Genomic DNA, 13,113 nt, shown 5'->3' with positions numbered 1-13,113 from the left:
TTGACATGATACTAAGCTAAGAAGTTAGATATCTCAATTAAAGGGCGAGGTTTGTCTGAAGCAGGAAAACGGTGAGTTTGGTTTGGGACAGCATGAGTGACCCTTCTCACCATGATTTTACAGTAAAGACACTGGTGGACCTCATTAGCAGTGGCTGCTAAAAGGCTAAAGAAGCTCATCTTTCTTAACCACCAGCACGTGTTCTGGGACTCAGCGTTTCACACCTATTTCCAGGTGGAGAGGGAGCAGATCACATAGGTGGTAAGTGACAGAACTGAGTTTCAGAGCTGTTTGCTACAAGTCATGCGCTCTGAAGGCTAACATCATCAACACTGATATAAAAACGATATGAGAGGTGAATGCACATGAGTGGCTTAGCATGAAGCCATCTTCCTTAGTGGTCTTTTTTTTTTTTTTAAGTTTTCTATAAAAAGGATGTTAGAAGGAGAGAAATAGGATTATCACTATTTCCATTCTAACCTCTGAGTTCTGAAAACATAATAAATAACAGTACCAATAGCAGCAATGAAGTATATGCAAAGCATATGGGCCTGTATCGTCTAAGTTCTTTAAAAAATAATCATCTTTATCTAAACTCAGAATACATTTATGATAAAACCTTAATAATACCTTAGCTGATAAGTCAACTTGTTTCATCAAAATATAAGAGTAGTTAAATTATGCCTACAAAAATACATTATGGTGTCCAAATTATATACTCCGATTTTAAAATATTCTAGTTTATAAACTTCACTCCCTTAAATAGTTTTCCATAGTGTACTGATTAGTTTTGTCAAGTTAAGCTAGAGACATCTGAAAGCTGGACCCTCGGATGAGAACACACTCTCACTGTATTCGCCTGTAGGCTACTGTCCAGCCCACTATGGACAGTAGCCTCTCTGGACAGACGATCCTGGGTTTGATAAGAAAACAGGCTGAACAAGATGAGAGGATCAAGCTAGTAAGCAGCACTCCTCCATGGCTCTGTCTGCATCAGCTCCTGCCCTGCCTGCTCTGATGATGAACAGTGATGTGGGAGTGGAAGTCAAACCAAGCCTTTCCTCCCCAGGCTGCTGTTGGAGCCGGTGTTTATCAGAGCCACAGAAACCCTAAGACACATTTGGAACTACTTACATCACTGGTGTTAACAAACCATGTTATCTCTCCGTAGGACGCAAGTTCGCCATTCACGTAACATCGGAGCTCACTGTTCTTCCACCGATTGTAAATGTGTACAATAGTTACCATGTACCACTGAGTAAGCAAAAGTAATGGTTCTCTTAATAATACAACCACATTGACAGTAACTAAAAAGTGGGAGGTTTTAATTAGACTTAAAAACAAAATTTGAGTACTTTTACTAGCTCAACATAAAATTTCTAAAATAGTTATTTATCTGGGAAAATCACAGCAAATTAATCTTAATCACTAGATAATTTTTCCAATGTAATATTATGAAATTTTTGAAACATATCACCAAAAAGTTAAATAACTAGTACAAATAGCTTCTTTAAATTTTGAACATTTTCCCATACTTAACAAATGCATCTTACTTTAATGTACCTTCGAAACATGTTATTGATGATTCTCTACTAATCTCTTACTTGTATAAAAAAAGGCAACATAAAATAAGTATCATTTTCTTTTCTCCTGGCATCTCCCATAAAACCTACAAATAACCACACTGGAGAGATGGCTCTATGGTTAAGAGCATTGTCTGCTTTTCCAGAGGTCCTGGTCCTGGGTTCAGTTCCCAGAAAACACATGGTGGCTCACCATCTATCCTAGGATCTGATGCCCTCTTCTGGTATCCAGGAGTACATGCAGCTAGAACACTCACATACATACATACACACACACACACACACACACACACACACACACACACACACACACACACACACACACACACACACACACCAGCTACCAAGTAACTTACACACACTCTGAAAAGGCATGAACAGTTGCAAACCCACACATGGGTGACACAGTACTCTGCAGGCCTGGTAGGTTCTTAAAGGAGCCGACTCGGGAAGAGCACATACCTTTTGTGGCTTGAAATCAAATTTCACACAATGTTGAAAGCCTTTTCCTTTTGACTTTATCGAGGTTATAATCAAACAGCCTCCAACAAAATGAGCAGAATAGCCAAGACCTTTGCTGGTTCTGAAACTATGAAGAGTAAGTTTTTATTTTACCTTGAAATAGTCTTGTTTGCAAAATAAGTTGGTAACACTAGTCAATTCTAGAAATACATACCAATACAAATATGGTTTATCCTTGTCAACATTAATATTATTTACAGGATCCATTCTAAGCCAGGTGTGAAATGTAAAACCATTCTGGTAAGGCCATCTGGCTATAGGAGGTAATGCAATAGCCTAAAGGAAAGAAAATATAGTTATTAACTTGCATGAAAAACTTTATTATTGAACTCATAAAAATGAGACTTTACAATGTTATGTGTGTTTCTGCTGTGTCAAACTACTTTAAGTTATAAAAAAATCACAAAGCAGGCTTTATTTGGAAAAAACTTTTAGTAACTGTGGAATTTTCCCAAATAAAAATATTAATTAACTCTTACTCCCCTCTTACCTGCTCTTACTCTTTGTTTTTCGCTGCTCTTGCCCCCTTCCCCATCCCCTCCCTCCATGTGCCCATGGCCAGCCTTTCCTCTCCTCTACTCTTTTTCTCTAATTAAACCTCTCCACGTGGAAAAAAAATATTAATTAAATGATAATTAATTCAGTGTAGCTTCTGAGACTAAACTCAGGTATACTTCATATTTTACTAAAGAAATAGCCAAAAGAATTCTAATTTAAAGAAATAGTACTACAGTTAAGCATGAAATTTGACTAAAAAGAAGATGGTGGGGATAGAAAGAGGTTAAAGAAAGGGCTCGGTGTATGTTATTTTTGTAAACTACAAGTATAAAACTAAACAGGATTACTTTACAGAATTTTCAAAAGGATATTCATAAGCCGTTTCATATGTGTGGCTTTACCACTTAGTTTAAGCTTTTTAAATATACTATTAGCTGGATATGGAAGCACGTGCTACACATGTGCTTGGGAGGCATAGGCGGGTAGATCTTTGGGAGATCAAGACCAACCCGGTCTATATAGCAAGTGACAGACAAGTCGTGGCCACAGATCCTATCTCAAATAAACCAACCAACCAAAGAAGAAAAAAAAAATATATATATATACATATATACATATATATAGTTATGTATAATGTACACATTATAAGTATATATATATATATATATATATTTGTAATATATGATGGAAAGGTTTCTAAATAGCAACACAGTGTTTAAAGGTTAAAAATAAGGTTGGAAGATACACTACCAGATTCAGAACCCATGAAAAGACATTATAATGTACTTTATACATGCATAAGGTCCTTACTGGGTTTGACAATTCCTTCAAAATTATGCTACACAAAACGCAGTGCTTTAAAAAAAAAAGCAAAATAAATTGCACTATAATAAAATGCTTCAATAAAAGCTTTGAAAGATACCATGTAAGTTTTAAAAGACATGATGCAAACATGGGAGGGAATATTTGCCAAACTGAATATCTAATAAAGAAGTATTATCCAAAACATACAAAGAATTCTAATTACTCACTAATAAAAAGACAAATGCCAGACTGATCATGGAGAGGCACACCTTTAACTGCATCACTGGGGAGGCAGAGTCAGGCAGATCATTACGTGTTCACGTCTGGGCTGGTCTACATGGCAAATTCTAAATCATCAAGAGCTACATAGGAAGACTCTGTCTCTGTCTCTGTCACTGTGTCTTCTCTCTCTCTCTCTCTCTCTCTCTCTCTCTCTCTCTCATATCAAAATATGTATGTCTTGAAAGCAGTTACACTAATAGCCAATGAAAACGTGGGAAGATGCTCAATATAGCTAGTCATCAGGAACTTATAAACAAAGCCCATGACAGGGATGGCCGTATATAGTTCAGTGGAGCAGCACTCCATTAGAATAAACAAAGTACTCAGGTGGCACCCCTGCACTGGAAACAGCATCCCCACACACAAAAAAATCCCCTAAAGAAAAATAAAATTATTTTTAAAAAAAGAATCCCCTACATAACATAAACTAGCATCATCAAGGGAAGAAACCGAAACCTCCCAACACTGTTAAGGAGACTAGTTCCTCAAAGTACTAATCAGAGATATAAAACCCAGAAATCCCAATTCTAGGTTTAAACCCAGTAGAAATAAGAACTTACATCCATATAATCAATTGTACACAGAAGCACTGAGTTACATTAGTCTTCAAGAATCCAAAGGTTACAAAATCAAAATATCCATTAAATAAAAAGCAATTAAATGTGAAAGGTACACACAACAGACTCTAAAAATCAGTAAGAAGAAATAATAGAACTGCTGATACAAGCCGTGATATAATGGATCGAGATTATTATGCTAAGAAAAAAATTCAACCCCATAGACCACATGTTCTTTAATAATCATATATATTCATGGTTCAGAATTGACAAAGTCAGAGAAAACAAAGTAAATTGGTGCCAAGTGTAGGGATTGATGAAATGTTCAAAAATGGATTACGGTAATTTCACGACTTAATATTTTAAACTGTATACTGTATGCTATAAGTTATATACTATAAGATATGTGAATATAGTCAACAATTTCTTTAAAAAAATTCACACTTTATACTTCAAGCCTTGTCATTAATATAAATTTTATAAATATTCTGTACATATGATATGTATAATGATATATATACACATATTCTTTCATATGTATTAAATATACTAAAACATGAGAAACATCACAGAGATATACTTATGTAATAATTCTTGTAAAACTAAAAGCAGCTAATTTTATATGAAGCTATACTGAACTAAACCTACTCTATTTTCAATGTATGCTAAGGTTTCTTTCACCTAAAGTGAGAAGAGACATGAGAGCTTTATAAAAGAGGATCTGCCTATAAACTCAGCTTCCTTCTAAGCTATCTTTGAAGAAAGAGTGAAGTATTGAAGTTATCTTAATGTATTTATCTTAAACACTTACTCTCTTAAAACTTTAAAAGCTATCCAGATGAACTTGTCCTATTTTTAAGATAAATGCAAGTAGCAAGATGGACAGGTTTCAACCTCAGAGAACTATAAACAATTAATCCTAATATCATGCACTAGAAGTGGTTGCTCTTGTGAGAACACTTTTGCCTGTCAGAGGTAAATAATGAGCTCTCAGATGAACTGAGTGATATGGGACACACCTACACATTCAGACACTTATGATGCCAAGGTAACGAACTCTAAGTAGGATGCTAGCTTCGGCAACAAGGCAAGACAAAAGCAAAACAAAGTAAGAAAATCCCAAAAAGCAAGCCAAATACCACTGAAGTATTCAGTTTTGTTTTGTTTCATTTCATTTGATTGAGACAGGGCCTCAGGGAACCCACACTGGCCTCATAGTCCCTAGGTAGCTGAGGATGGCGTGGACCTACCAACCTTCCTGCCTCCATCTCCAAAATGTTGAAATTATATGTATGACCCAAGACACTGCGAGTGTCCTTCTAAAGTATAGTCTTATCTCTTAGCAGATAGTGCCAAACACACAGAACCAAACAAGCAAGCAAGATTTTTATGCTCAGCAAAATAATAAATGAAAGACTAGTTCAAGAAAAGATTAAAGATCTAAAATTAGTTTAGTATAGACTGACTGATTTAATGAGTTAAGATATTACAAATATGACTACCATGTATAGTGACCTTATTTATAAAATAATAAGAATATAATAGGTAAACTGGCTAAGGATGTAGCTCAGTGACAGTGTGTTTGCCAATTCTATCCAGCTGTGGTGGCACACACCTAGAATCCCAGCATCAAGACACTCAGGCAGTGAGAGCCCCAGTTTGAGCTCAGTCTGAGCTACTGAGAGTTTGATATCAGTCTGGAGCTGTATAGAAATACCCTATCTCAAAAAACTACGTGTATTTTTATAAGAATTTATTACAAAGAAGGATAATATGACTGCTAAGTTTCAAAGAGTCATTCTTTCTACGTACCAGGTGTTAAAAAAAATGTTCAGAAAGACAAAAAGTCAAAGTGTTCCACACTGGAAGCTACTTAAAGTTACAGAAAAGCAAACCTCACAGAATAGTACAACAACATAGGAAAGGAGGGCTGCACTGCCACCACTGAACCAAGCTTTCAGCAGGCAGTCTCCACACATGTTTTAAGCATCAATTTCTCTGTCTCTCAAACAGCTAGAGGAAAACGGTTCTAAGGACTGAGTAAGCTCATGCGGAAAGCTTCTGCCTAACACAGAACCTTGTGCTGACAAGGAAAGAGAGATCTGGGGGCGTGCCTCGTGCGTAGTTACTTACTGCAGCACTCTTCCCTGGAAAGTTGAAAAAGGCATCAGGAGCGTACTTCTGAGGCATGTGCTTTAACACAGACAGCAGTTTCCCAGCATGCGGAGGCTACAAAATAATGCTTTATTAATCATTCTATTCTCTATAAAACATTTATTATATATACATATATTATATATATATGCTTTAATATATACAAAAATAACAATAATACTATGAACTAAAGGGTATATATAAAAACAAACAATGCTATTTCCAAATATCTTAATAACATAATGAACTCTGTAACTCATTTTGTTCAGTAAATATGAGCAATTCACACCTCTAACAATCCAAAATTTGAACTTTAAAAACTACCTCAAACTGCCACTCGCTCCTTTATACATCCTAATTTAACAAATATAAAAATGCTTACTTATATTCCAGTGCCAAAGGTACTTTTTAAAAGTCATAATATTTTAACTTCATGACAAACCTACAAGGGGGTTCTGTTATCGTCCTAATTTTACAGAGGAGGACTCTAAGGCAGAGGAGCACACTTCAGGCCGTACAGTAACTGATGGGGTCAGGATCAGAACTCAGTCTAACTCTACAGACCATAATTTTAACAATAATACTTTCACCAATTACATTATGCCCTCACTCCCCTGTCTTTTTTATTTATTCATTTCTTTATTTTATATATGTGAGTACACTGCTGCTATCCCAGACTCCTGTCTTTAATAGACCGCCTTTAAAATGGCTACCAGATCGTATCTGTATCTCCAACTTCATTCTCCGCTGTGCCTTCTCATAGAATTCTTTCCACAACACTAAGTGTGAGCTATTCCTTTTGTTTAAAATGTGCTCACTAAGCCTACCTCACTCTCCTGCGAACCAGGGAAATCCTTCATTCCCTTCAAAGCTCATCTTAATGACCACTTCCTCAGGGCAGTCCTCCCTGAACTCAGAGACTGATTAAATTTCTCTAGCATATTTGATTCTACAATATGCCTCAAATGCACAGCATATATAAAGGGTATATTATATTATATCTGTTTTAATGTTTCTTTGACCCACAAAAATATCTAGTACATGAAACAATCAAGAACTAAAATGAAAATCTCATTAATATTTATAAGGAAAGCCAGGAGCAATCAAATACACATTACCATCTTAATCAGTCTATAAGGAAATATAGTAAAAATATAGGACATTCATTCTTCTTTATTACAAGCTGAAAACAGGGTCAAACCATGGGTGAGATTATCTGATTTTATTTACTAGTCTAAGTTAGTATTACTATGTAAGAGTTTAGTTGCCTTTTATCTTAGCCTTAGTTGCCTTTTAACTTCAGTCTAAGAAATGATTTTTAACGAACCATACCACTCAACTATAAAAGTAAGCTTAAAAGCAAGGAACTACAATCACATTCACTTTTAAATATATCTCAAAGAGAAGTAAAGTAACAAAAGATAACGGCAATAGCAAATAGGTTGGGATATGATGGCATTTCTATCTAGAAAAATCATTCCTCCAAATTCCTTTTCCTGTCAGTGAATCCAAAAAAAAAACAAAAAAAAACAAAAAAAAACAAAAAAAAAACCAGACAACCTCCCCCAGACACTGCTCTACTACACTGGAGAGCCTTTAAGAAAAAGACTGTCATATTTCCTATTACACATGATGATGATTGCCAGTGCACTCACTCCACACGTAAAAATCTCTGATCTATGTGTAGACTTAGATTCGGGGATTTTTCACCCTACTATTATCCAAGTCAAAGGCAGAAGTAGCTGGCGTGTATAACTAACTATAAAGAACTGGTGGTTTCTTGTTTTACCTTTATCTTCTAAGCCTACTCTGATTGTCCTCCTTACCGTGAGCAGCTATAGTGACAGGTCTAATATTGGTATAATGTAGTCTGTCAAAAATGTTTCCGCGGGCTTGTAAAATGGCTCCGCAGATTAAAGGTGCCTGCTGCTAAGACTGACATCCAGGTTCAATCCCAAGACTCACATGATAGAAGGAGAGAACCAACTCCTACAGGATGCCCTCTGATCACCAAACATCATACACATGCACGCGCACGCACATGCACGCACACACACACGCACACACACGCACACACACGCACACACGCACACATGCACATGCACACACACATACACACACGCACACATGCACATGTAATACACACACATACACGCACACACACGCACACACATACACACACGCACACACACGCACACACAAACGCAATGCACATACACGCACACACATGCACACACGCACACGCACACACACACACAAATGTAAAAAGAAAAGTCTATTTCAGCATTTAAATGACTTTATATCACATATATCATTTGGCTGACTAATTAATTACTCTCTTCCTATGTCTTTGCATTTGTTTATCTTTTCCATACAGTGCTTTTTCAATACAATGTATCTTGACCATGACTCTCCTCCCCCAACTTCTCCCTGATCCATCCCAACCTAGCTTCATGTGTTCTCATTCCCCCCTTTCAATAACTAAAATCTAAAGAAAAAAATGAAAATCAAAACAATAATGAAAAAACCCACAACATAAAAATGGCAAAAACATAACAAAAATACACATCCCCCCCAAAAAAAGAGCTCATTTTGAGCTAGCTAAGTACTCTTAAGTACGGTGCCTGCCCTGGAATGTGGTTGATGTATCCAGTGACACTCCATTGGAGAAAACTAATTTTCCCTTTTCCAACAGGTATAAATGCAAATACCTTGTTAGTTAGGGGTGGGACTTTGCAGCTACCTCTCCTTTTCAGTGCTGTGCACCAGTTTTTAATTGCTATACAGTATTTGATTCTAGATAATAAAGGGTAATGGGGGATAAATATGATCAAAACAGATTGTAAAATGCATGGAATTGTTAAAGAATAAAAGGTATGTCTAACGAAATTCATAGGCAAATGGATGGAACTGGAAAATATCATCCTGAGTGAGGTAACCCAATCACAGAAAAACACACATGGTGTGCACTCATTGATAAGTAGCTATTAGCCCAAATGCTTGAATTACCCTAGATGCCTAGAACACATGAAACTCAAGACGGATGATTAAAATGTGAATGCTTCACTCCTTCTTTAAAAGGAGAACAAGAATATCCTTGGCAGGGAATAGGGAGGCAAAAATTAAAACAGAGACTGAAGGAACACCCATTCAGAGCCTGCCCCACATGTGGCCCATACATATACAGCCATCCAATTAGACAAGATGGATGAAGCAAAGAACTGCAGGCCGACAGGAGCCGGATGTAGATCGCTCCTGAGAGACACAGCCAGAATACAGCAAATACAGAGGCGAATGCCAGCAGCAAACCACTGAACTGAGAATAGGACCCCCGTTGAAGGAATCAGAGAAAGAACTGGAAGAGCTTGAAGGGGCTCGAGACCCCATATGTACAACAATGCCAAGCAACCAGAGCTTCCAGGGACTAAGCCACTACCTAAAGACTATACATGGACTGACCCTGGACTCTGACCTCATAGGTAGCAATGAATAGCCTAGTAAGAGCACCAGTGGAAGGGGAAGCCCTTGGCCCTGCCAAGACTGAACCCCCAGTGAATGTGACTGTTGGGAGGAGGGTGGTAATGGGGGGAGGATGGGGAGGGGAAGCTCAAATTTAAGGGGAGGGGTAGGGATTAGGGGGCTGTTGGCCCAGAAACCGGGAAGTGGAATAACAATTGAAATGTAAATAAGAAATACTCAAGTTAATAAAGATAAAAAAAAAGGTATGTCTAAATTAATCTGAGCATGTATATTTTACCTAGCTACTATCTTCGCAATGAACGTACATGCTGACAATTCACTGCTATCAAAAACAGGGTTCTAAGGTAGGTTGGAGGGATGTAGTAGGGGTAAATAAAATCAAAATGCCTTGTATACACTACAAAGTTTTCAAAGAATTGACACATTTTTTAAAAACGATGACCAGCTGAGCATCTTCAAGTACACTTCCTTGTGAACAGTGTCTAGGCACTTAAGAAAGTATTACTAATTCACCACATACAAGTATTTTATGTGACTGAGTAGCACTAGGCTTCTGTTCACTTTGACTCCACTGATGTTCAGTCCAACCAAACACACATTTGTTAACTGAGTTATCCAACTCTGCTCATCATCACTGTGTTTTAAATCCATAATATTATAGACTGAAGGTAACATGCCAATATTATAGACGAAAGGTAACATGCCAATATTACAGACAAAAGGTAACATGCCAATATTATAGACTAAAGGTAACATGCCATTATTATAGACTGAAGGTAACATGCCAATATTATAGACTAAAGGTAACATGCCAATATTATAGACTGAAGGCAACATGTCAATATTGTAGACTGAAGGTAACATGCCAATATTATAGACTGAAGGTAACATGCCAATATTGTAGACTAAAGGTAACATGTCAATATTGTAGACTAAGGGTAACATGCCAATATTATTTTTACATGAATTTCCATGTCTATATTTATCTGTCTACAACCTTCACAATTTCCTTGTTTTTACTTTTTATAACAATACTTTACTATGTAAAGTATTAATTATAAAATCTGAATACATTATTTAAACATAAATCAAAACAAAGTCAAAGAGTACACTGCCTCTTCCTGATATAACATAGATAAGACCTATACTTACAAACAGTACCATAAATAAGAACAAAACCATACAAGTGTATACAACAGAAATCGTTTTCCAACATGGAAAAAGAGGCTCCTTAAGACCATGCCCTGTCAGAAATGAAAACACACTGAAACCGTTCTGAAGCCAACTTAACACTGTACACAGAGGCACCCAAACAGCACAGGAAGGAATCTGGAGATGCAGAGAGAGAAGCCCAAGTAGGTGGTCTCGAATAAAAGGACAGAGCTGCAGGTGAAGGAGCTGTACGGAGAAAACTCTCCAGAAGCCCGGCTCAACGCCATCACAGTTGACAAGGTGGGGCTAAGACACCGACGGCCCCAAGTCAAAACATGCTAACCTACAGAGATATAGAGAACTAAGTCACCTGTGCTCCATGGATTAAGCAGGGACCTTGAAGGAACCAGGCTTCAGTAATAAGGAGAACCAGCCCTAGCATAATAAGTCACTATAAATCGAAATGTGAAAACGTGAAACTAGTCTTAAAGAACAAAGTTTATCCTGAAGAAATTCATATATAGCTCTACAAATGGCCTAATAATCTTAACAAAAAACATGACAACAACATAGAATTCACCATACCTATGTCATAAAAGGCAACCTATAATCAGGAAGAAACCTCAATGGATAAAATCCTGTTCTGGAAATTACAGAACCATGCAGATAAGAACGCTTGCTGTTATTATTATCATTCTCATCGCTGAATTATTAACACTGTGAAGAACTGAAAGGAAAGTATGAACATAAAAAGAATTTTGAGGTGAAGGGATGCTGGAGACACAGCTTAGTGAGTAAAGCATTTGGAGCACAGGCATGAAGACCTGGGTTCAGTTCCCATAATCCACATTTTAAAGGCAATGTGCATAGCCAGGCATGGTGGCACACAGCAGGCAGATAACTGTGAGTTTAAGACTAGCCTGGTCTACATAGTGACCAGCTGTGTAGGTCTACATGTAGGCCAGCTACAATGGGACCCTGTCTTAAAAAGAAAGAGGAAGGGAGAGGAGGAGAGGGGTCGGGAGGGGAGGGGAGGAGAGGGGAGGAGAGCAAGAATGAGATGTGGTTGTCTATGCTCATACTCTCAGCAATGGAAAAGTGGAGATAAACAGATACTCAGCGTTTACTGACCAGTCAACGTAGCCTACTTCATGTTCCAGGAAAGCAAAAGATCTCAGTAAAATAGCAATAAGACAGCACCTGAGGAACCACACCTAGGCTGCCCCATGGACTCCACAAGAAGATGCACACAAAACATACACAGAACACCAAAAGAAAAAAGAAAAGAAAAAGAAAAAAAAAAGAAAAATTAAGTTCATACTAAAACAACAAAGCTCAAAAAAAAAGAGAAAGAAAGAAAAAGAAAACAGTAAGGGAAAATAAAAAAGAAACGTGAGCAGATCTCAGTTGTCTGCAGGGCAGTATCAAGAGATCTAACTTAGTTGCTACCAATGTACACCAGGTAGCTCAGTGAACCTGTGTAAGGCTCTGAGTTACACAACCCCAAGTACAGACAATGAGGAAAAAATCTTTTCAAAAGAAAGTTTAATTTAATAAAAATTTAAATTACCTAAAGTTTGGTGCCCCAGGTGAAGGCAAAAATGAGGAATAAAGGAAGTACAATTGTTAGAAATAAAGACAATTTTTTTTCAAAATTTGATGAAAATTACAAAACCATGAAAGGGAAAAATTAATAATGTAAATGCATGGTTTTCTACACAGGACTATAAATAATAAGTTCAGTGATCATCAATGTAAAACATTTGAAAAGCACCAGAGAACTGGAGTTTGCAACATATAAACTAAAGGGCATAAATCTGAACATGACAAGCTACAGAGCACAAATACAGATTAAATTTAAGAGACCTAAAATTTACAAGGCAGCTGGCTGAACTAAAGACAGTGATCTTTAAAAGTCACCACTGGCTAGAAATAAAAATGGAGCAAATATTTACTAGTATTCTTCTAAAGAAATTTAGTAAAATTGCTTTTGATCAGGTACCTGGGATTCAAAGCAAGTTCCCCACCACTCATTACAAATTAATTGCATCTAAAGAGGAGGGCTCTAACCTGCAAAGACC

At 37.0% G+C, this 13,113-nt stretch overlaps 1 protein-coding gene across 5 annotated transcripts in view; it reads right to left on the bottom strand.

The window, feature by feature from the left end:
- The window catches only part of Lrba (LPS responsive beige-like anchor protein), a 581,207-nt gene that overhangs the window by 499,721 nt on the left and 68,373 nt on the right, over nucleotides 1–13,113 (bottom strand). For all 5 annotated transcript variants that reach the window (XM_039102651.2, XM_039102649.2, XM_039102652.2 and 2 more), the window contains 4 exons: nucleotides 6,380–6,475; nucleotides 2,260–2,381; nucleotides 2,046–2,172; nucleotides 1,135–1,254 (listed from right to left, as the gene is read on the bottom strand). In XM_039102651.2, coding sequence (XP_038958579.1) covers nucleotides 1,135–1,254; nucleotides 2,046–2,172; nucleotides 2,260–2,381; nucleotides 6,380–6,475 — 465 coding nt within the window. The remainder of the gene's footprint in view (nucleotides 1–1,134; nucleotides 1,255–2,045; nucleotides 2,173–2,259; nucleotides 2,382–6,379; nucleotides 6,476–13,113) is intronic.

Source organism: Rattus norvegicus, chromosome 2, assembly GCF_036323735.1.
Source record: "Rattus norvegicus strain BN/NHsdMcwi chromosome 2, GRCr8, whole genome shotgun sequence".
Taxonomy (NCBI): Eukaryota; Metazoa; Chordata; class Mammalia; order Rodentia; family Muridae; genus Rattus; species Rattus norvegicus.
Note: the sequence above shows the minus strand (reverse complement) of the source record. Positions and strands in the feature narration are given on the sequence as shown.